Source organism: Notolabrus celidotus, chromosome 12 (genome assembly GCF_009762535.1).
Source record: "Notolabrus celidotus isolate fNotCel1 chromosome 12, fNotCel1.pri, whole genome shotgun sequence".
Classification (NCBI taxonomy): Eukaryota; Metazoa; Chordata; class Actinopteri; order Labriformes; family Labridae; genus Notolabrus; species Notolabrus celidotus.
The window spans coordinates 21,902,399-21,928,168 of record NC_048283.1 but is presented as its reverse complement, the minus strand read 5'-3'; the positions used below and the strand labels follow the sequence as shown (position 1 = coordinate 21,928,168).

The 25,770-nt window shown below is 38.5% G+C and overlaps 1 protein-coding gene across 2 annotated transcripts; it reads left to right on the top strand.

The window, feature by feature from the left end:
* The first annotated feature begins 925 nt into the window (after window positions 1-925).
* On the top strand, window positions 926-25,711 carry LOC117822370 (protein spire homolog 1-like). 2 transcript variants are annotated; one of them, XM_034697064.1, is made up of 17 exons: window positions 926-1,476; window positions 5,466-5,494; window positions 8,613-8,846; window positions 11,196-11,321; window positions 14,310-14,378; window positions 14,520-14,684; window positions 15,374-15,460; window positions 15,739-15,868; window positions 18,841-18,891; window positions 19,878-20,044; window positions 20,135-20,228; window positions 20,441-20,583; window positions 21,898-22,035; window positions 22,417-22,487; window positions 22,592-22,619; window positions 23,984-24,258; window positions 24,372-25,711. In XM_034697064.1, exons 1-17 carry the CDS (start codon window positions 1,131-1,133, stop codon window positions 24,625-24,627), a joined length of 2,409 nt encoding a protein of 802 aa, XP_034552955.1. In that variant the 5' UTR covers window positions 926-1,130; the 3' UTR covers window positions 24,628-25,711. The 2 variants fall into 2 exon arrangements, with proteins under 2 accessions (XP_034552955.1, XP_034552956.1); XM_034697065.1 differs by lacking the exon at window positions 18,841-18,891.
* The last annotated feature ends 59 nt before the right edge of the window (window positions 25,712-25,770 follow it).

The following is a 25,770-nucleotide window of genomic DNA, read 5'->3' as shown; positions in this document are numbered from 1 at the left end:
TCCGAGGGAGCTGCCTTTCCAGCGCTCATTACAGTTAGAAGTGAGGGACCAGGGAGTCGGGGAGTCGGGGAGCCGTGGTGGAGTGCTGATCCAGCTGGACCATGCAAGCTGATGGTGACGGATGGAGAAGACGCAAGCGGACGCTTGGTGAGAGAGATGGACTTTGAATGTCAACACTACCCCTCCCAACTAGATTTCCTCTTAACCCCCCCCACACAGATCTGTGTGTGGAATCATGATAGTGCCGGACTCATAACCAATTGGAGGATGTGGTAGGGGCCGCCCCTTAACCAACCAGAACGGAGGATTGGAGATTAGCTATGATTGGTCCGTCATAACGGGAATGAGGGGAATAATAACATTGCTTGATACAAAGGCATTGGAAAACGCAGATATTTTGCAATAGTCTCAAATTACACCACTTACCGATAAGTACTGATGGGTATTATGACCTTTTCTCCAAACCAAGCAGAAAAAGAGTTACGTTTTTAACACCATTCCTACCAACAGCAGCTTTAAATAAAAGTTTGTATTTTACATAGTGTTGTGTCTTTCTTGATTTCTGTCCTCAATGTACTGGTTTTTCAGACCAATATAGTTAATCTACTTTAAGCTAGGTTTATCACAATACAAAGACCCTCTGCTGTTACTTTAATCAACAATGATCCCGACACATTAAGTCCCAATTATGTAATCCTCTTTCAGCACTCATGGATTGCCTCTTCTCCAATCAGATCTCATGCTTTGGCATTAACTGCTGAAGAATTATAAGTATTAACGAAGCAATTAAATGTAGCTAAACAATAGAGAATAAATTGTGTAGCCTATCTGTTTGTGTTTAAGCGCGCGTGCGCTCCTGGGTGGGGGTGGGATCATATGATGGAGGAGTCTGGCGTGATTGTGATGAAAAACAGAATGAGGGCTGTATACAGAAAGGAGCACACCGTCATATGACTGCTGAGAGCGAAATCTGAACGAGGCAGACGGAATGACTTCAAGCGCTTGCTGCTTGCTCCTGCTAATGCGGCAGGGGGGATGTATCAATGCCTCCAGGTTCCGGGCTCCTCTCATATTTTAGTTTGGACCTGTTGTCGTCATCATAGGGCCTCCTGCACTGAGGCAGTCACAGGATGGCCGAACACCGATGCGGGAACTCCGGTGGGCTGATAGCTGCTGCAGAGGCTGAACGGAACGAGCAGCAGCCTGAAAACACAATGACAGCGGGAGACAGAGGAGCGGATAGTCTCTCTTTGGAGGAGATACTGAGGCTCTATAACCAGCCTATCAATGAGGAGCAGGCTTGGGCGGTATGTTACCAGTGCAGCAGAGCGTTGGCGAAGGGAAACATGGGCAGGAGGAACTCATCCGCCTCGGCCGGAGCTTCATCAGACACAGCTATGTGGAAAATATCCGGGCTGGGGGATGTGAGGATACAGATAGACGGGTCCGTGAGGGTCGAACACCAGGACAGTAAAGGTATAAAATCATTATCAGACCGTGTACACCTTAAGCTGATCTGATATAGGCCAGCCTTGAATTAAAAAAAGGAATACCTCAGTATTATAGCTGCCCTTATTGTAAGACTGAAATACGCATTTAGGCAACGCAACATCAAGTAAAATGTCCAAAAGCAATATCCTATATTAGGCTATAGTGTTGCTGCAGCACACATGTGTAAGCATGAACATAGTATTTAATACTGCTTTGAGGCTTTCTGCATTTCTGCTCATCACGTGCTTGTTTCAATTCCATGATGTCTGACATCCGCACAAGGACCATTACAGTCAGCATTGACTCTAATATGTTCAATGAACATATTAGACACACACACACACACAGGCACGCACGCACGCACGCACACACACACACACACACACACACACACACACACACACACGGAGAGACTTTCCAAGACACGTGTGTGAATCATGTGGGTTCATCATGTGTCAGGTTGACACTTCATAATGGCATGTTGTTTGTTCTTCATCTCATTTAAATCACTGATTACCAGAGACTGTATACATAAGGTGATTATTGATCATAAATGGAAACAAAGAGATTCGAGGATAAAGATGTAGCCTCAATAAAAGAGGGCACGTTCACAAATTAAAGCTCCTGTGAGGAGTTTTTAGCTGGTAATGAAATACACTGAAATTAATACTCATGTTTCTTTATGAGCTACAACAGCAAACGACACCATCAGAAACATGATTTATTATTTCTGTGCATGCTGAGCCTTTTGTAGTGAGTGACACACAGGAAGGTAAAAAGACAAAGTGGTCACACTTCATGTCAGAAACCACGACCCGTCCAGGATATTGACAGCTAAGATATAAGATGGACCCTTTTGTCCCCAAAGTCAACAAAAAAAAGAAAGTTCCTCACATCCTCACAGTTTTAACTATACATTTGTGATATAATGAAATCTGGTGCATTTGAAGTAGTGAAAGTATGAGAAAAAAGAGCCATAAATTGGTAAGCCTGTAAGTTATTTTGAAGAGGGAGCTCAGAGGAGCAGGAAACCACCTGCACTTAAACAAGGAACATGGAGCATCTTGTGAAGATATACTTTTGGAAAGCTTTCATTATTAACTGAACACGCAACCTTTCTCACAGTAATCAGGATTCTGAATAGACAGTACAAGACACTGAGTCTATTATGAGGAAGATCTGACCACGCCTCTGCAACTAATGTTTGTCCTCAGCTGTTGAGAATAACTATTATATGAAGAGAATTCAAGCTCCTCATTTTAGTGTGGGTGGCTCGCTGCCCTTCTGATATCATCCTGTATGTTATTTTAGGCTACACAGGCTATAGAGTAACTATAACCCATAATTGTAAAATGGAGGAGACAATGGCAGAAAACTGCCAAATGATAATAAAACCAAAATATTCTGGAACTGTCCCTCTAGGGATCAAAACCAAAATGGCTACACAGTGCTCTCATAGGGACTCTGTGTCTCTTTGGGGAGGGAGTGACAGTGTTGACTGTCTGGTACCTATGTTACAAGTGATTTTAGGATCATAGGATCAGTCAGGATTCAAACAAAACCAAAATCAGAATCAGAATCACATACACTTAAATTTAAGAAAAATCAACAGATGACATGTGATGTGTCTGTCACCATTTATTAATTTCAGCTAGGTGACAGACACATCACATAAATAACAAGCACATAACAGTGTTTAGCCTCACTGAGGCTTGGTGTGTTCAACATTCAATCATTGAAACTGACTGAATCTCTATCTGTTAATCTCTTACTGAATCTGTAAGAAATGGTAAACTTACAAGAGGGCATGGGGGATGGGCTGTTATCAAGCGATGCACTGGTGTCAATGCTTAGGTCAATTCTTATATTCCTTTTTTAAAGAAGTGTAATTTGACAGCAAAAACAAACATTTTTTGAAACTTTTCTTTAATTGAAATTCAATTTCCTCTTTATATCAAAAAATATTGACTGTTTATGAAAAAACTTTTAGAACTGCACTGAAGGAAAAATCCTGGCATAGTTCTTTATAACTCTTGGTGTTGTCATTAAATTATAAGCAGCACACTGCAGTCTGGAGTCTGCTCACAGTGACACACAGAGTAACAGTTGACTGAGCCATTAATGTTGTTTCTCTAACCAAATGCAGTTCAGCATTTTGTTTTCAGTGGGAAAATGCCCTCTGCGTTCTTTTTTGTCGCTGTGTTCACAGTGATCTCGGTGATCTCAGTTCAAATTACTTCAGCTTTTACAACGCTATTCCTTGTCAGTGTTACTCCTTGATCAATGACCATCTGGAGGGACTCCAAATACATTATTTGTCAACAACAATAGCAGAGGTCTGCACAGAGTAGAAACTAGCTACAGTTGCTTTTTCAAGGCACAATTTCCAGGTCTAGAGTTGCTACTTTAAATTATTATTCTATAAATTATTTTTAAATTTTCTTTGAAAATTGAATGAAGAAAATGTTAAGACAGTTTTAACAATCACAACTTTGGGAAGCACATTCCCCACAGGTCTTTCCTAACGTAGTAACAGTAAACACTGTTGAGAAGTGCTCTGTAATTGAGGTAATGGGCACATCCAGCAAAGTACAGTATAGTTTGTGTTAGAGCAATAACATTTTTCACATCAGTCGATATTGATAATTATCACAATAAATATCAATATCATTATTTTCTTTAAATTAAAAGTCAGATTTTTGCTCCTAAGTGAAAGTTGAAGATGTTTTTTTAGCATGTGTCTGGATTTAGTTATCTGATAAACTTCCTGAATCCCTCATTTTTTTTGATGGTGCTAACTGGAAGCAGGACTTTTGTGTAAGATGAGATTTTTGTTTAAGTTTGTAGATTCTTATTTTTTTTATGTTGGGTGGCAACTGGCTTTAAGGCACACTAGTGCCCCTCTCTTTCCAGTGGTTGGGGGATGTAATTACAGGTTTAAATATATCAAATTTTAATCAAACATTTGTCATATTTATATTGAAAAAAATTATATCACGATAATCATCGTTATCAAATTATCGCCAAGCCCTAGTTTGTGTTGACATTAAAACTGCCGTTCATGTACATTTGAGATTGACACCGATTGACACCTGTATTTGAGATCGTCCAGTCACTGATCAATGATCATTTCATCAGGCTGAAAATGGTCTGATTCCGGCCCCCAGATCTGTGCACCCCTCTCTTTTATAAAGTTTATTTTTGGATTTATAAATGTTTTATTGAGGGGATAGGACAGTTGATAGAACAGGAAACTGGGATAGAGAGAGCAGGGAATGTCATGCAGCCAGGTCAAACCGGTGCCCTGGTGCACCACTGCTCTCACCTCAGCCAGTTATACAAGCACTTTATGTAAGGGATAACATATGGTTAGCAGGTTGCTTGTCTCACCCTGTCAGGATTATTTTTCCCATAACAACCTGCTAACCATACATTATCTTGTTTATTACCCGGCTACTAACTTAAACGTTTTAGCCATATTGTTTACCAATATGATGCCAACGGAAGCTAACTGTTTTACCTCACCTTACGGTCTATGGTGTCAACAAGCAGAAGCTAAATGTGCCGGATCTCTTTTCCGCGGATTGATTTGACATGATGTGTGATCAGTTTGCCGTCACTTCTTCACACACTGTAATGGTAGTTTTTCTCTCACAGGCTAAAAAATTCTTGAGCAGAGAAAAGTTGCATGTGAGTGATGTGCTAACAACGACAATTTTTCTGCATGGTCTCTATGAATTACATGCAGGTTCCACTTCTCCTCATGCAAGGATCTCGTTTGTTTGCGCATTCAAAACGTATTTATATGGCCAATCAAATGAAACATTTTTCACAACTACTGTTTGTGTGTGCAAAGCTGGACCTCTGTACTGTTGGTGGTGGGGTGAGGAGAGAAGAAGGGGACTGGCATAGAGCTAACTACTAAAACACTGCATCTACTGCTTATAATAACGTCTGTTTTCTCTCTTTTGCAGGTAAATACACCCCCTGCACAACAACAGAGGTGAGTAACTGCATTGTATGATATTCATGGCCCTATTGATGTGTACTATTCATGTGTAATAAGCATGTTACTGTACCTGCTATGACAAGTAAGGAAACACTAAGAACTTATAAAGCATAGTAATATAAAAAAATCTAAACTTAGGCATGCTGTATCAGAAATTCTGAGTCATTTTGAATGCAACCAAAGCCATGTTGTTGGTTATCATACATTGTACATGGTGTGTAAATCTACACGTCTGCAATGCAGCTTACGTCCTTATTACTATTCACAGATTCTACATAAAAATGTAGAGCCTATACTTGGGGATCTGGAATGTAAGCATGGGAAGACCTCTGGGTTCTTGCACATTTGCAGTCGGAGCAGTATTGACCGGTCACATATCAGCAGGCATCTCTCACCGTCCTGCTGTAGTGCTCTCTTTCCTCTCTCTTAAATGCGTTGAATAAGAGTTCAGTTGAATTAGGCGTTCAGTTAGACAGTACTCCTACTGAACACAGGTTTATTTCATATAAATTCACAAAGAAAAGCTGGGCTTACAGCAGCAACTCAAGGAACAGGAAAAAAAACACGCCTAGACGCTCCCTGAATGGAACAGATGGATGAAAAGGATCACATCTGTTGTCAGTCTTGACATGCATTATCTCACTTGGTTGAAACCCTAGTGATATCCGGCAAATGATGATGCTGTGTGTCAGATGATGTTGTTTTCCTCCAGGCTAATTAGCTGAGTTCTTGGTAAAGTGTACTACTGTAAAAGGCTCTTTGTGCTGGCATAACTGTGGCTAATTCTTTGGAAATTTGATAGCCATTTTTCCCAACACAACTTTATTCCTAAGTTTCTTGTTTATTGACCCCTCAAGCCACGCTAGATAGTCTCAAATTGATTTTACATGCTGGAAATATGTGTTTCCGATCCATTTTTAAAAATATTAAAATCAATAACATCTGAGCTTATCATACTATCAAGTCTTGTGGCACTCATGACGTTACATTATATCTTGAGTTGATCCATGTCTGTAAAATCAAATCCCTGATGCACAAACATGCATCAATTGTCCAACAAAGTTATTGAATACAATTTAAGTCCTAGCAAACTGGTGGTCAGTATCTTGTGAGGATGGCTGAAAGTGTTGAAAGAGATCTACTGTTTGGCTGAATGCCATACCTTTGAATGTTTTCATTTTGAAAAAAACATCAACTGCTGCTGTGGGAAAGTCTTCTTCCTCCTTCTCTCAAAGCAGCTGAGGTCTCTCACCCAAACTTTCTAGCAAATCCCAAAAATCGAAAATTGTAATCCAATGTTGAAATCTGTTAAAATTGGCAGGATAGAGGTTAGTAAGCTAAGGAAATGTTACATTAAGAAGTGTTCAAGGTTGGACCAGGAAAATGACTATCAGGCAGAAGTATATAAAATGCCATTATGATGAATTCAAATGCTATATAAAGAAAATGAAAATCAATGAAATGGCGAGAACGTTGAATAATTCTGTGTTTTTGAAGGAGATATTTGTATTACCAGCAATTAAAAATAGATATTATAGATGAAATTACAATCTTTTTAACTTCCCAATACAAACTCTAATGAGTTCAGTATGGTCCATAGTTATCTCGCGTTTAATTGAAAGAGGAGAACTATGCTTGCTATGTGCAAATCTATGCTTATTGTTTTTGCAATAATCCAAAACAATGACAAACACTGTCCAGACAATGTTCAAGAATAATCTCAAACTCAGCAAGCAACAACTGGGCACTGATGGGCAGATTGACCAGAGTGTAACATGAATATTAAAAGTAATAATAATACAATGTTATGTTCAACTTTACACCTGTAATGTTTAACTCAATACCCCCTGCAATTGAATGAATTTGTTTTATTATTATTTTTATATTTACACATGTATTGCTGATTAATATTTATTTAAATTAGTTTTATTGAATATTTTATTAGATTTGACATATTTATTACTTACTTATTTACTTTATTTTCTGAGTTTTTATTCTCATTTTTTATTTATATCATTTTATTTTCTTGTTAAGATGCAACCCGTACAGAAAACTAATTTAGTAATGTAATTATTTATCATCATGAATACTAATTTATTTATTTATGTATTACTATGACTATTATTATTATTATTATTATTATTATTATTATTATTTTGATTCTGATTCTGATTCTGAGTGTTGTTATTATTATTATTATTATTATTATTATTATTATTAATATTAATATTATTAATATTATTATTATTATTATTATTATTATTATTTTGAGTCTGATTCTGAGTGTTGTTATTATTATTATTATTATTATTATTATTATTATTATTATTATTATTATTATTATTATATGTTATTTTCTTAAATCATATTAATCATATTCTTATTACTTCATCCTCATTATTTAAAGTATGCACATGTTTAATTTTTTTAAGATAATACAGAAATAAGCTTTACACGTACATCAAGAATGCATCCACTTCAGGTAATACTCTGAAACCACATTGCATAAACAAAGGAACACAGGAATAAGGCCTGGGTTTCAGGGCTTAAAGCAAACTGTCCTCTGTTATGATTTAGGCAGAATTGGACTTATCTCTATACTTTTTACGTCTGAAGCATACAACTTCTGACCATAAAGAGTGGTGGTAACGCCGAAAGTTAACACCAGCGCCTTGCTCGTGCAACGTTTTCTCACTTGCAATGTAGCTAACGCCTATGTAGCTAATGTTCGAGATGGCCCTCTATCAGCAGCAGCGCCTGAACAGCCACATTAACCTGGCAGAGAATCCACACCGTGACCGAAATTTCCATGTATTTACTGCAAAGCTACAATGACAATATAATATTCAATCAATGTACCCACCTCTAAGGACAACCATTTCAAGTTTTCATTTTTACAGTCATTTTTTTGCCCAATAGATGAGGCAGAAAAATGAAGAGAAGGGAAGAGGAGCTTAGTTCATCATGCGATGTCTCCTGCAGATCAATCCATTAGTATTTGAACTATGGGCTGGTCCTGTTTAGCCTGAGCTTGCCTTTACTATGCTCTATGTTACAAGAAAAGATTTAAGCCAAATTTTCTTTGTCTTCTTTGTCTTCTTTCCTTTTTCAGGTGATAGAGTCTCTGGGAATCATGATCTACAAGGCTCTGGATTATGGGCTTAAAGAAAATGAAGAGAGGGAGCTCAGTCCTCCTTTGGAGCAGCTCATCGACCTTATGACAAACATCGCAGAAGCTGAGAGGGATGCCTGCCCTGATGAAGGGTATGAGGCCACAGAGGAAGAAGATGAGGCTGATGACCCTGACAACCTCTCCAGTGTTCACTGCTACAGAGATATCCTCAAGGTACTGATTTCAGAAAACAAGCAGTGGATAAGAAGGCTGACCTAGTTGTAATAACTGCATGGATTAAAATAATTAGGTTTTTGGGTGACTGAATCTCATAGATTATGAGTTAGGTGTACATTGTAAAACATGACTCAACAGTTGATTTAACATACTGGTTAAAATCTATTTTTTACAGCTACAATCAATCAATCTTTATTTTCATAGCACCAAATCGCAACAAACGTTATCTCAAGACGCTTTTACAAACATCGCCGGATTAGACCGTGCTCTATGTTAAATTATTAACAAAGACCCATCACCAAGACAAGATACTCCGCTCTTACTGACATGACTCGATCTTATCTCATCTTAATCCACCATGTGCATTGAACCTTGCAGTATTTAGCTAGTTACAGCGGCAAGGAAAAACTTCCTTTTAACAGGAAGAAACCTGGAGCAGAACCAGACACGTTAGACAGCCATCTGCCTCGACTGAGTTGGGGTTAAGGATAAAGGATAAAGAAATCACCAAAACTTAACTGCCTGAGAAACTGGACAGATGAAATGAAAGGAGAACACTGCTTAACATTAGAACTCTTCAGCTAAGTTATTAGCTCAAAATAACTTGAAGAGGTGAAAAGACTTATTTTTTTAGACAGTTGAGCTTATAAGGTTTTTCGTTAAAAGGTAGATCTGAATATCTTGCTAAGCCTTATTCATATAATCAAAATGAGCACATCATAAGAAACCACACATGTACATTTAATGTTATAAAAGCCAGAAATGTTTTTTTAAATACCCTCAGGTCAGACATTTTATCAAGACGGTACTACAAAATCAGCTACAGTCTTTAGAAGACTCGCCTCTAGATTATTTTATATGTGGTAAACAGGGAGCAAAGCGTTTATATTTTACATTTATTCAGGATAATGCAACTCATTGGATGGGAAAACCTAGGAGCAGAATGCAAGAGGACCTGTGTGTAACTTTAAACAGGATGAATGGGAAGCTATCTGCTTTGGCTGTCAGCATTTTTCCTTTAATACTAAAGTTACACAGTACAACCCAAGCGGCAACCTCCAGCAGCGAGAATTTAAGCAAATCTTAAAAATATGTTTAATATTAAGAGTTTTCCATAAAGAGAGGCTCAGATGACTTGATTGACAGGCAGGAACACTGTAGCTGTTGGCTAGGAGGCTCAAATCCCACCTCTTAACAACAAGTTAGGTGAGTTCAGCTTTTCCAATATAGCTCCCGCAGACTAACAAGGTCTATAGTATTGTACCAGGGTTTTGAATGTGTGTCACACATTTGAGAGTCTGCAGTGGGTTGCAAGTGCTGAGGCAAAAAGTCTTACAACCATTCTTTGTCTACCCTACAAAGGAAATAAATGAAATGTATACATAGGGGGATGTGCAAAAAAACATGGAAGAAATGTGGTAAAATGTGTTGGTGAGATTCACAGAGACAAGCTAGATTTGAAAGAGAAGAGGCTTAAAGAATATATTTAGAGGGAAGAAGCATTTAAAACAATTGCAAATCAGGAGGACAAGAAAGGGATGAAAAAACAAGGTAGCAATGGAAAGCCCACCAGCAAAAAGGAAAGGGACAAGGGAGACTGAGACAGAAAGTGAGACATAGAGATAGACAGACAAAACAAGTTTTAAAACTTTAGTAGTCGTAGTAGTTTGTGTGTGAGGCATACACACACACACACACACACACACACACACACACACACACACACACACACACACACACACACACACACACACACACACACACATACAGAGAGTTAGTGTATGTGTATGTTTTTTAATGAGCTAGTTATTTACAGCTGTGTCTGAGATCTAAGGTTTCCATATTGATGGAACTTGAAAGTGACTGATTGTTAAGACAGTTGAGTTACTCAGGTTTATAGGTGAGTGCTTTTTAGCAAAGCCCTTGATTCATATCATCAAAATGAGCACAATGGAAGAATCACGACAGTTTCCTGAATGCATTGATTTTTTTTTCTCCCTATAATGTCAGAAATGTTGCCAAACGTAAAAGGGAAAAAGGGCTTTCATCTTGAGAGTTCCAAATCTCTGGGGTCATAGTTACATAGGAGCAGATGGTGTAATTTGTTCAGATCATGTTGCATTTTGAACTTTTTATAGAAATTATGTATGTGGAGTTAAACTTGTAAGATTGGGAGACAAACGTTTGAAGAAGTTTTTGGTAATGTTTAAACTTCATCTCACCAACATGGATCATATTAGCCATTAGTTGAAAATGAACTTATGTGTCACATTTATGATACACAGGACTGTGTGAACTGTGAATAGAAATCCTCTCTTTCTCTGTGCTTCACTGTCTTCCTTTTAGCTGTGCAGAGCTCATCTACCAAGTCTATCAGATGCTCCCAGTCACTACCAGGCTGTTTGCCGGGCTCTGTACACAGAAACAATGGAGCTGCACACTTTCCTGGAGAAGATCAAGAGTGCCAAAGAAGTAGGTGATATTCTAACATAGAGTTTTTTGTAATGCTGATAAAAGTAACTTAGGTTTGAATCTAGTATGAACTTTACTTAAAACTTAATGAAAAAATGAAGAAAAAAAAATGCAATACTAGTCAATTTTTCAGCTTTTAAGAATAAGTTTCAAATTCTGAAACCAGCAGAGAATGAAGGTATTATCCAAATGAGCCATCTCGCTATAGTGTTAGTGACAAGTCATCACTTCTATATTTCAAAATATTCTTGTTTGTCTTAAAGTATATATGTTTCTTTCTAAAGGTACTTTGGACACGGAATCATTTCCATTGTATTTTTCCATGTAATGCTAGAGCATATATTTTTTGCTTGTTAGAGGTCTCTATTTTTTGATTTTGCATGTCATTTACCACAAAGAAATCCTCTATTTCATTGATTTGATGATTCTATATGGATTAACTTGACACATATTTGTGTGAATATGAAGAAATTGGGCCTCATTTAACAATATCTTCTTAAGATTTTTCTTAAATTTACTCTTAAGAAGGTTTCAGAGAGAAGTCTACGTCTGATTCATGAAAGGTTCTTAAACACCAGAATTGTTGGCACCTGAGTTCTTCCAAAGGCAGTGGCTCAGCCTCAGCAGGGACTGTGGTTAAATTGGGAGAGTGTAGAAAAGAGGAAGCTTAGCTGGAGAGACCTGTGGTGCATGGAGGATAACCGCATTAGATTCTTGTTAGGGGCAACGTACGATGTGCTATCGTCACCCCAGAACCTGAAACGTTGGTCTGAGGGGGGATCCATCATGCCCACGAGTTGGGGCTTCTCTTTACGTTGATTTGTGCATCCTGGCATCTTCTCTCCTCCACTGACCAAGACATCCCCCTCCCCTCGATCTTCCATATTCTTAAATACGCCTCAAGGGAATGAGAATGGAGGAGACAGCAGGATTCCAGTGGAGCTCTGAGTGCGAACACACATGTGGATCCTATGATGATTCTTTTGACCCAAGACATAGATGAAAACCTTTGCCTGTCACTTGAATCCAGCTATTGGTTGTACTAGGAAGTTAGCACTGCCCCCTTTAGCATAACCTGCTTCCCCTTTCAATGTACTCAAGCTCAATCTTGTTTGATAACAACAGACTGGTGTTTGAAGGGAACCCCTCCCCTCTCGTGAATGCACTTGCATCCACGAGATTTTGACGTGCGAATTGAGTGAGTAAACATAAAACATTCTCACTATTGCGTTCGCACCAATAGCATGATTTTTTGTGTTTGGTGAGAACGTGACATGCTGTTCACTGACTTTAGCTTAGCATTGAATATAACATCATCCCTCGGTCAGTGCACATCGACAACAGAATATCAGGCTCAATCCCGCTGAGTACTATCACCCCCCAAGGCTGTGTGCTCAGCCCACTTCTGTTCACACGGCTCACCATGACTGCACTGTTAAGTCGAAAGCCAACCTTATCAAGTTTTCTGATGATACGACATCAGATTCGTTGTGTGCTTCATCAGCAACAATGATGAAAACTCGATCAAAGAGAAGTGAGCCACCATCAGTCGCTCCTAGTAGGGAGGGAGGGTCAGGAGCGCAACTATTCTCTGTCTGCATCTCTCCGACAACCTCACCAGCACAACATCTTCACTTCCTGAAGAGACTGAAGAGAGCCAGCCTATCACCACCTATCCTCACCACCTTCTACATGTGCACTGTAGAGAGCATCCTTGCCAACTGCCCCACTGGGTGGTTTGGGAATTGCACATTGAAGTCCCTTCAGTGCACAGTAAGGACAGCTGAGACGCTTATAGCTGTATCTCTCCCCTCCATCCAGGACATCTTCCAGTCACACTGTATATGCAGGGCTTCTGCCACAGTGAAGGACCCCTCCCACCCCTCACAGACTGTTTGCCCCCCTCCCATCTGGCAGGAGGTTTTGCAGCATTCAAACTGCTACAACAAGGCTCTCGCTTTTCCCCCTGAGTTGTGAAATTCCTCACAACCCTGCTACTGCACAAAACCACCTCCATGACCTCCACCCCCTTTGAGCCCCACCATCTCAGACTGAGCTCCATTGCCCCCTACGATAGGCATGCACCTGCGCTATGTACTGAACCTTTTATCACTTCTGTGCCTTCTCAATGAACATTTGTACTGATGCTTTCAGATCCCTTTACAGCACTGTAATCGCAGGGCCCTGCCAAAACGTATTTATAGTACTACATACAGTACATTTAATTACACTGTTGGAAATATTGATCACTTTTTATTCTATCTATATTTATGCTGGTGTATTTCATTTCAATTCATGTCCCTATCTTTATATTCATGATGTCAATAGCATGCTAACATTCCACAGTATTCTATACTAGGATACTTTGGTTTGTATTCTAACCTTTATTTAACCAGGTGAGTTAAGTGAGAACCAATTCTCATTTGCAATAACAACCTTGTATTTTTTGTCTCAGCACCTAATGCCTCTAGGGAGGGCTAGAGAGACAATTTATTACGCTTATGTCCAAAACCATTAAAATATAAAACAGACCTGACAACAGGCCCGACATCCCTACAAATTTTTATGAGTTTTTGACACATTTACACACTGCACTGTTGTGTATATTGGCATGTAAAAGTTTGGCCCCCGAATACAAGAAGATTCCAATTTCTAACATGTATTTCAGGTAATACAAAAAATGTCTTATGTTCTGACTAATATAGTTATTTTAATTGGTTGAGACATACTGTGGACCATTTGACTAACCAGCCGACAACTTCTTTGGCTGACAGCCAATATTATGGCTATATGTGTAAGAGTGGTGTTAAAGGGCTGCAGTCTTCCATCGATTACCTTTTTAAAAATGAAAAATCTTTTTTGCAAACAAATTCATTACGTAAAGTTATAATGATACTTTTCAATTATTAGACAGACCAGTTATCTGTAGGTGCCACCATTTTTGCCACCTCAATAATCTAGCTCTCTTTTTTTTCTCTCTTTCACCAGAACCTTCGCAAGATGGAGAAAAGGTCAGCAGAGGGTCAAGACCTTGATAAGCTAGAGAACACTGATTGGGTAGGTAACTTGACACTTGGCCTTTGATGTTAATGCTTGGATATAACCTGGCATCGCCAGGCCAATTCACCTTGGTGAATTGTGCTATGTTTATTTTCACCAAGGTGAATTTCCTGTTCATTTTCCTTATTAACCCATCAGGCTCGATTCTGGGTTCAAGTCATGAGGGACCTGCGAGAGGGAGTCAAGCTGAAAAAGGTCCAGGAGCGTCAGTACAATCCCCTGCCCATCGAGTACCAGTTAACTCCCTATGAAATGCTTATGGACGACATTAGGGCAAAACGCTACAAACTGCGCAAAGTCATGGTGAGTGCTTACTTAGAAATGAACCGGGGTCCAATCTACGTCGTTGCCAGTCACATATTACTCTGCTACGCTGCTATGTTTACCTGCCACTTCACTTCTATAACATATATACATAGTTGGCCTAGTGCCCAACAGTTTGGGAAGCACTGGGTTACATGTTCACACAACTTTTAATGCATTACAAGTTGTTTTTTTGTTGTATTGTATTGTTTTTTGTAGAAATAGAGATGGTAGTGATATCTAAGATCAAAATAGAAAAAGAATGAAAATAGAGTAAATATAGATAGTAGAGAAATTAAAAATAGAGTTAAAAGAGATAAACAAACAGGAAGATAGCAGTTATAGATATATAACAGATATATAACAGACAAGAAAAAGAAAGTAATAAAAGAGATAGAAAAAATTATAGAGATAATAGATACTGTTTTCTTAAAATTATTGCCTATGTACCTCTAAAAAGTGTAACAACAGCACTTTTTATGCTGCCTATTTGTTTGGTTTTATTTCTTTCTCTGTATGTTCTGTCTTTGTAAAACACTTTTGTCTGTGAAAAGTGCTATATTAATAAACCTAACTTTACAGTCAACAAGTTATTTATTTATAATTTATAGTTTAATGGGATAAAAGTTGTTACAACCTTTTTAGAGCAGGTTTAACGCTAGTGTTTTTAACCTTGTGCTATTTTTCAGATAAGTGGAGACATTCCACCCAAGTTAAGGAGGAGCGCTCATGACCTCATTCTGGAATTTATCCGATCCAGACCCCCTCTCAACCCTGTAAGTGCAATTTTAATTAACCTTTGATTTATGAATTTATTATCAAACCGGATTATTCATAATTAATTATATGAACAATGACCTTTTTCATTCTCAGAGCAAAGCATTTAGAGAGCATATGGGCCTCACAGCAGAGCAGTGCTGGTGTTATCCACTTTTTACACATACAGGATCTCTGAATCACCCCTATAAGTTTTGCTTTAAGTGCACTGTGAAGATACCCTTTTTCTGTGTATCTAATAATACTCCCTCAGTAACCAATCATTAACTTGCACCAGGTGTCAGCACGAATATTGAAGCCACAGAACCAGCCTCCTCCAACGTTGCATGAGCGTATTCTGGAGGAAATCAAAGCAGAGAGGAAACTTCGACCAGTGTCACCTGATTTGATTCGCAAGAACAGGCTGGGTAAGAAAAATCATTGTTTTATAAACTTGTAAAATTGGATCACATCATCAATGTAGGGATGCTATATATTGGACTTGAGCCAATATCCTGTATGTCAGCATTTTTAATCTAATATTGGCTGATATTAATACTGATATACTGTATATACACACCAAAAGACACAAGTCCCTCCTGTAACTTTATTGATTCCACCATAAATAATACATTTATTCTTCTCTCATATTAACATTTAGTGGTGAAAAACAAGGAAGTAATTTTTCTTGTGCATGTACATTACATGAACACCATATGCAAAATGCATTTTTAACTGAGCTTTGTGTGCTTTTTTAAAAGCTACTCACATTAAACCAACCTGGTTACAGACAGTAATCTCTGCAGTGCACAAAATAAATAAAGTATTGACAGTAATGCTTAATTAAATCAATCAGCACAGACACAGTTCAAGCACTGTCAAATTACTGCCTCACTGCAAACAGTAGGATGGTTGCGAGTAGAAGTGGATCCTCTGAATGAATCCAGAAGATCCACTCCTCCCATACTTTAGTTGTATGTCTGGACAATAGCTGGGCACCTAACCTGGTAAGGCAAGTTTATTTGTATGGTCTACAGAGAACAGTAATAGCCTGAACTTAATTTTACTGCAACCAACATCAAATTTATCTTGGTCAAATTGAAAAGATCAAAACAAAATTAGGCTGAATGGTATGCTTTTGAACATACCAAAATTAACAAATGCAATTGTCCATAATGCCCTCAGAATTTTAACAAGTTTCCATGATCTAATTAGCAAATAAATTGCATTAAACTATCAAAAATTAAGGTTTAGTCTCCTATTAGTGTGAATATTTTTTCCAGATGGGAAAGGGCCAGGAAACTATGTTTTCTGAACATTTTTGTTGGCAAAGCTGTTTCCTTAGAAAGAGTCTGCAAAAAAGTGTTTCAAGATGACTTCCTGAAAGTCATGTGACAAATTAAAGCATTGTTATTGTTTCGCTATGGTTTCCTTCTTTTTTAAAGTGTTGCATCATTCAAAGGGATGCATTATGGAGATGTGACAGCCCAAAAATGGGTTTGTTGCCTGAGGACAACACGGTACCATAGAGGGTTAAGTGCTTTACACAAAAACAATTACAGTCAATCTCCAAAACATTTTTTTTTTTGATGAAAAAAGATTATAAATGAGCAATCAAAACACATGAAGCTTACATGCCTGCTTAAAGGCTAATATTTTCAGCTCATGACCAAAACTACTGTCCATCATGAGCTTCCCCACTGTGTTCTAAGACTCATACACAGACAGACACTCTCCCATTACAAATACACAACCATATGATTCAGCTGTAAACAACAAGATCAAGGTACATTTCTTTGACAAAACGAAAAATGCAGAAACCTGACGAGACGGATCCCCTTTTTTTTCAGTTTAAACAGAAAATGAGAAAATAGACATACAGAGTTATTCTTTCATGTTTGGTCAGAAATAAGGAAAAGAAGAAAACAAACTATTACAAACAGTGGAACTTTGTTTTAGTGCAATACTTACTTTTTTGTACTTTTACCATAATGAATTGAACACGGATAAGGGACAGTAACATGACACGGAAAACAAAGTAAAAATTGAAAACCCCTTGAACAGAATAAAAAAGAACCTAAAGAGATCCCAGGTAGACCCATTGCGGCAGCAAATGGGACTCTTACTAAACAAGCTTCACAGTTCAGTGTCAATTATTTAAATTCCAAGGTTCAGAAGCTACCTTCATTTACTCGGGACACAACAGATGTGTTAAAGAAATTGCGCGATGTGGAAGACATGGTCCGAGACTTACAATGGATGTTGAGGCTTAATAAAGTAACACTGATCACTTTGATGGCGTTAGGGCAAATTTGACATTATCTGTCAGATAGAGGAGTGATGACACCTCCAACTGTTTTTTAAGTGGAACCAGCTGCGTGGGTACTGAATAATAACATCGATCTGTTTCAAGACAGATTAGCTCAACAAAGGGACCAGCTTGGGGGCTAACTTAGCCCCTGAATATGTGTGCCTCTATTTGGGACTGGAGTAGGACATCCTGGGAAAGCTGCAGCAGTTCATTTTGAATGGATACAACCGAAAAGAGTTCACCCCCTCCCTCCAGGCTTCGCCTCCAAACACATGAACTGCTGTGGTAGACTACTGCTGGAAGATGTCAACAAGAAGCGGTGGAGAGACGAGCGCATTACATTTTTATTATATGATATGAGTCACAGGTGTAAGACTGGCATCTCCAGAATCTGGGACCTGACTCCATCCTCAGGGATGACAACACTTTCCCCCACAGAGCCAGAATCATCACAGACTAACTGCAGAATTTGGAAGTGGAGAGGATGGACTGGCCTGCCGTGAGTCCAGACCTCAAGCCAATTGAACACTTGTGGGATCAGCTTTGGCATCCTGTACGTGCTAGAGTGACCAACACAACCAAGCTGGTTGACCTTCAAAAATCCACCAAGCAACTCAAAACAAGAGTGAATACCAACAGGATAATATTGGAGGGGATTTTGGCACATTTTTGGGGAGGCACTACCCACTCATTCAAATGTGTTGCTCATTCCACAGAAGCACAATCCTTACAAGTTATACCTTGTTGTAAAGGTGATTAATAAGGCTTTCCAACAATATAAAATACAATACCAATTGGTATTATTAAAGGGGAGAAATAATTGACAGTAATACAATTTCCAAACTTTTTCTGAGGAGTTTATTTTAAGGTGATTTTTATGTGTTTTTAGCCGCCTTCAATGGACACCAACACTTTGGCATCAATTGAGGGACAAGGTTAAAAAAGGAACAAACCAGGTGGAGATAGGACTGTTACACTAAAAGAGTCAAGTTACCTATTTTACATACCTGCAATATAAAAAATGCTGTTCTGACACACGATGGGTGAAATCATTGTAGCCACCCTAATGTAAGAGATGTCCCTTTCCAGGTTTTGGCAAAACTCACAGTATGCCCCAGGATTTGTTCCGTACTGGATTAGGTAAAGTATGAGCAATGCAAAGCTTTGTTGACCCTTAACAAACAGCCATTGTCTTTCTGCTTCCCTGATTTAAAGCTATTAACTCTTCTTGATTATCTTAACACCGCAACCTATCCAAGATGTAGGTACATAGTACAATTTTGCCTAACTATGGCCAATCCTGTTTCCCTTTCTCCCTATCCCTCTCCCGCCATCTAAACCCTCTTCACCACTATAGTCGGTCGGGTACCAAGGCAGAGGGTGAGCTCAATGAAATGTATTTTAAAAGTAGACCTAATTAATCCTTTCTCAGTTGTTATTTGTCCCGTGTTGTTTAACAAGGGAATTCAGTAAAAAAAATAATTTTATTCCTATGACTATACCATGACAATTTCATGAAAAGTAATCAACTTTTGGCTTTTCAGAGTTTATACACTTTAGGAAGGAGGCATCCATCCTCTCCAAATACTACCAGTCGGCTTCTCTGACCATTCTTTCCAACTTCTTTAACTCTGGGATTGATTTCAAACTGATGTCCTTTATATAATATTCATGGTCTTTTTTTCACCTGTCTGGTTTACCAATGTGTTACAATAGTTGGTCCCGTTAAAACACATAGTTGTTGATGCTGTGGGTGATGTTGACATTCATAATGTTTAATATAAACTGCCTCTAAACTTCTTTTGCATGGCCTCTAGCACTGCATGTAAGCACCTGTGTCTGATTGAACTTGGAGCAGCTAGTGACACTTACTCATGTCGTTCCCTTCTGTCTACGTAGATACTTGCTTCTCATGTACTTACTCCCAGATTTGGGCAAAGGTGTCTGTCAAATGAAATTGTTATTATAAATATATAGTATTAATATAGTATTATAACATTTATTATACTACAACAATAATCTAGACAGATGGATAAGGAAGTGTTTTGAGATTTGTGTTTACCTTTGTGTTTGCCTTTCCTTGCTTTCTACTTTCAAATGACTCTCTTGTATGTGGTTTTTTGCAGGTGACTTTAGTCCATACATGGGAAGGCGGGTGTCCAGCTCCCTGTCTCTGATGAATGGATCAACATCTCCCAGAGTAGAACCCTCAGGTTCTCAGTCTGCACCTCCAAGAAAGAGGCTTCTTAAAGCTCCCAGCCTTGCAGAGCTTGATAGCTCTGACAGCTCTGATGTTAGTATGAACTTGTCTTTAAATCTGATGAAATTACCACTTACCAGGAATTACAGGAGTAAGTTGTCATTTTCCCCCCCTTTCACCCAGGATGAGATAGTTGGGCGGCAATCTGCCACCAGCTCCAGCATGGCTACATCCATGATAGACGGCAAATCTTCAGAGTCTGTGCTGGGGAGGAAGAGTGAGTAAGAGTTTTCCCCTTTACAGTCTACTCACAATTTAAGTTTTCACAGCCTGTGATAGTTGACTTTTAATTCTGAAGTCTCAGCAGCCACTGTTTAGTCTGGTTTTAGATCAGAATTCCTTGACTCCCGAATTAACTGATGAGTAAAATCTTTTCAATCAAGCCACCTTGTTTTCTCCCTACCTTTCTTCTCTCCTTGTGTACACTAGCTCCCCCCATGTTCCTGCCCATTTCCTCAACTCCCCAGCCAGAGAGGCGTCAGACCCAACAGAGAAGACACTCTATTGAGAAGGAAACTCCCACCAATGTCCGACAGTTTCAGCCACCTTCCAAACAAAATTCCAAATCTCTGGTCAGTCTGATATATTTTGGCTAACTATATACTCTCAGACCAATGAGATCAATAATGCATAGCGAGGTCAGTGCAGCTTGAGTTGCCTGCCTGAACCTGCTCACAAGCCTCACTTTGTGTGGCAGCAGAAGGTTTGAATTGTAAAGTGTATATGTAATACGCAATCTCCAGTTGGTTCTTAGCTATACAAGGTATGTGTGTGCTGGATGGGATGATGTGGGTTTGGTAGACCAAGTATTTACTATCCTATTTCTCTGACCTGATAGCCAGGGGACAAATATGTGGTGTCAATGGGGCAGCTACCCTGTTTCATCTGTTTTCCCAACTCTGCAATGGTTACAAAGGTACTGACAACACTATGCTGTAGAGGATGTAGGCACTCAACACACTGCGTTCAACACAGTGTCTTAATGGCTTTAGTTTACATTTAAATACCTGTTTATTGGTATTTATTTTTATTTGAACATCAATTTACCATTTTTTTGGTTTTGAAAATTGAAGTACTTTTCTAGTCCTGGCTAAGACCTGTTTACTTTTTTGAGCAACCTTTTTGTCTCCCTCATTGAATGGTGAATTGAAGTTTGCCCTGATGAAGTTTTGCACAGATAGTGGGCCTCTTAAGTATAATAAGCCAAGTATTTCCCTTATGACTTGTTGCATTTTAAGTGTTTCACATCCTTATAAGATTCTATTTAATTTACTATGGAACAAAGCCACTAAGTGACATCGAGTAATGCATATTGCAGCATATTCGAAAGTCTGCCGCAGCTACTTATTTCTTATCTCTTAGGATTAGCTTGGTTCTCTGAATTGTTGCCACAGGTTCAAGGCAACAATTGTGTTCCTGTTTCTTATACTACAGTCTCCCTTTTGGATACATTTGTTGCATGTTTTTCTTGGTGTATGGTTATTTAATTTGGGGTAAGTGTGAGAGTGGTTGATTGGGGAACCATAGTTCTTTTTGGACATGTTTTTCAGTTCCTATTTTACTCAAATGTAATGTAATTTGAGTTCTGACAATTTTGATCCGGACACACCTATTTGACTGCAGTAACGAGCAACTAACATGTCGCTCATGTTAGTGAAAGTGAATCACTGTTGTGAATCACTGGTTGTCAAGGGTGTTTTGACCAATCAGAATCAAGCATCTTACACAACCGGAAGATCAGTAAGAAAGCCGGGTAATAATGCTGATTATTAGTGTTGCCCTTTTTTATACTGAATGATAAACACTGAGCCTGCTGCGTGGTCTGCTGCTGCTACTAGTGTCAGTAACCACTGCGTGTGTGCCCTTGTATGTTTGTTTCATGACAGGAGGAGTTTTGTTTCCCCGTTGAATGCCTGTCGCTGACAGTGGACGAGGTGATGCACATAAGACAAGTACTGGTTAAGGCAGAACTGGAGAAGTTTCAGCAGTACAAAGACATCTACAATTCTATGAAAAAGGGAAAGGTATTTGTTGCCATTGTTTTACATTCTTAATAAATGAGTAAAATATATCTGTCATACCCCCCCTTACCAGCAGTTGAAAGTCATTGATCACTTTATTAAGTTTTCATGATATAAGAGCTATTATGGTCCCAGGACTACCTGTGAAATGTACTTCAGTTGTGAACTGGCACTTGGCCATTTGCAATGAACTGGCATGGTGACTTCTATAGATAAATCTTACCTTCTATATCCCACCAGATCAGAACCACTGTTGAAATGTATAAATGGGTCTATTATTATCAATGATCCATCAATAAGTTCTAAACAAATATAACTCTCAGCACATTGTCTGCAAAATTTTATATTCATAATGTCTTCTTTTTTTTTCTCTCCTTTTGGCAGCTGTGCTTCTGTTGTCGAACCAAAAGGTTTTCCCTTTTTACTTGGTCCTACATCTGCCAGTTTTGCAAAAAGTAAATAATCTGACATGATTATTTTTAATTCAAAGTAAAAGTTGGAAGGAAGTGTGTGTTTTGCATTCCTCATTAACTCTGATTTCTCTATTCTCACTTAACAGGCCGGTGTGTTCCCAGTGCTGCAAAAAGGCAAGTCAAAAACATCACTCAGCTGCATATGCTTATTGTGAAATTTTGCTGTGATATACTCTGTTCAGCAAGTCCCATTCAAAACTATTCTCCAAAAGCAAAATTGTTTTTCTTTTAAAAAAAGGAAACGGCTAACAAAAGATGCAATTCTTGACATCATAATTTTGAAACCCATAATTCAAATATAGCCAAATTAAACTACCTACCTAAGAGCAGAGAAACTAATAAACGACATCTTCAAATAAATCAATACAGTAAAAACATTATTATGTTACTTACATTTTCCTGAAAATGGTAAGGGTTTGAGGGGTAGCAATATAAAACAACAACAATATAAATATAATATGAAAACACTAACACAATATCCCCCAAACAATGACCAAAAATACAAATAAACTCTACTGCTCTCTCTCTCTCTCTCTCTCTCTCTCTCTCTCTCTCTCTCTCTCTCTCTCTCTCTCTCTCTCTCTCTCTCTCTCTCTCTCTCTCTCTCTCTCGCCAATTGAAGGAACATTAACAACTTGAAACAATAATCTTTAAAAAAAAACACTATAAAAAAAGAAGCTGAACTTTCATAAGCAAAATCCACATAATAACAATTAAAAATTACAACAATGACCAGAGACACAACAAATAAACTCTTAAGGCCAAGGCTCAAAACCCCCTCCTTCCAATGGAGTAACACTAATGTGGAAAGAGGCTGAGAGGGCAGCATCTACTCAAGTACACTAGGTGGGGGTATGCACCTTCCTAAGTCATGGTTGCAACCTGGTATAAAACCAAAAGAAGAAGAATAAGAGAAAAACACAACAAAAACACACCATAGCACGTAACATTTTAAGTGAAGAAAACTGTCACATAGAACGCACAGTTCAACTTTTGGACTGCAGAGGCATCCACATGCTGCCTACCAGCACCTGTGTTTCCAAATACTCACTCATTGGTGAGCTGGCTACCTTTGTTGACTTGGAAGCTTCATCCCTCCAAGAAGGAAAGTCAGTTAGAAGAGAATTGGAGAAGCAGAGATTTTGTTCTACTCTGGTACAGTTACACCATTGCTCAAAAAAAGATCTTCTTTATTCATGTCTGTGTACTTTTTTATTGCAATCAAGATTTAAGATAGATTTCTTGTATTGCATCATCACTTTTGAAGAATCATTCTGAGACTAATATTTAAGATTTTATTTAAGACCAAGATTTTCCATTATTTTGTTCAATATTGGGCCCAACAGTTTGACACTAGAACACCTAGCCTCTGCGTCATGAAGATAATCATCAGTTTTATAAAAATAAAGACCTACGTTTTTCCATGAAATGATTATGCATCCTCTTTTTTTCCATTCATGTTTTTTTCTGTTCAACAGATGCGTCTGCCTTCAAAACCATATACAAGCTTGCCCATTTTATCTATTGGCACCAGCACTCTCCCAAGAGAGAAGATCAGCACGATGGCTTCAATTGGACAAGGACTCTCTGTGACTGGAGGGCCAGTGGGAGGGGCCACGGTCTACTCTAATTTGGAGGCTGCACCAAGTGTATCTAAAGAAAGTGAAAGAGCCTCTGGATCAGATGCTGCAGCAAAGTCTGGGAAAAAAACCAGCAGCACACAACGCCACAGCATTCAGAAGACCATGTCCAAGTAAGAGCTATGAACACACTCTTCTTTTATCTTTCTTTTATCTAAAAGTAAAGTTAACAGAAAATGTCTCACTAGTCTTGTCAGCATTAATGGTCTGTTTCTGTTCCATATAGGTTTTCAAAGCATGGCTCCTTAAAGTCACATGATGAACTGGAGCTTCCCCAGGAGCTAACAGAAGACTGGTCCACCATGGAGGTGTGTGTGGACTGCAAAAAGTTCATCTCTGACATTATCACTTCCAGCAAGCACAGCATGTCACTTGCCACCAAGAGGGCTCGCTTGAAACGCAAGACCCAGTCTTTCTACTTATCCTCTCCTAAAGGAAGGGAGGAGTATCTCCCCTCTGAACAAACAATCAAGGAAATCTGAAACCGTCAATCTCTTTCTGTTTCAAGCCAGCAGATGGTAACACTGGATATCTTACTATACAGTATATGTATACTTAAGTCCAAAAAAGCCTGGCAGGGTGCCGAAGTTAACCTTGACATTGGGGTTTAAGTTGCTGTGTCCTGATCATCATTTTTAGCTTCTTAAGACAGCGGCATCAATCATTTTTTGAACCATATTGTAAATAATGCTCAATTCTCTTACCACAGTTTTTGAGAAAAGAGACAAGAACTGATGTGATGACCTGTTTCATTGTCCTGAGGCGCAATGAATGACCTCCCCTCTAAAGCAGTGTGTTCAAAACCAAGTAACGTTCAAAACTTAAAGCACAAAACAAAAAGGACTAACATATTTTTAACTTACTTATTTGTAAATGAGAGTGATACTTGAGAAAGTATGGAGTGTGAGAGGTATATTTTATATTGGTTCTAAAAGAGTTCATAATAATTGTTTAATCATCAAAAAAAAATCACCTACTGTTCTTGATTTGAAGTTTTATTTGGCTGATAATGCTTCATGAGAAGTTACAAACCATCTTTACAACATATGTATAGTGCCAAATTTTGTTTTTCTTATCATTATGCCACCATGTTTTCATCAGTCTTGCAATGGTATGATGAAAATTGCCTATCCATTGAATATTGTCCGGTTATAAATGCTACTATAATACTAAGGGACACATAAGACACATGGCATCAAACAGCCTACAGCGCATCATAAGTGTTATCATTGTGCAGCCTGTGAGTCAATTTCCAAATATTAGTGGACAACTTGGCAAGAGTTGGACTTGGGGGGTTGGATTATGTCCCTTGATTATTCATTGGTATGTTTAAAGCAGGACATAAGCTAGGTGACAGCTCTTATTCCCTTTTAAGAGGCAGGTCTGTCTCTAGCAGACTAGTTACCATATACAGAACTTATCCCAGTGTCTTTCTAACTTAAGAGTGGTGCTCATATTACGCACAAGGCACAACACCGCAACTTTATTAATTATTTCAATTTCTGGATATGTTGACAGGATTGCACAGTTCTGTGTCCTTGGCATAAAAAATGCATGTGTAATGGGCAAGTGTCTATCATGTATTACTCTGGCAACAAGCATCACAGTGAGAGCACAGGATGGGG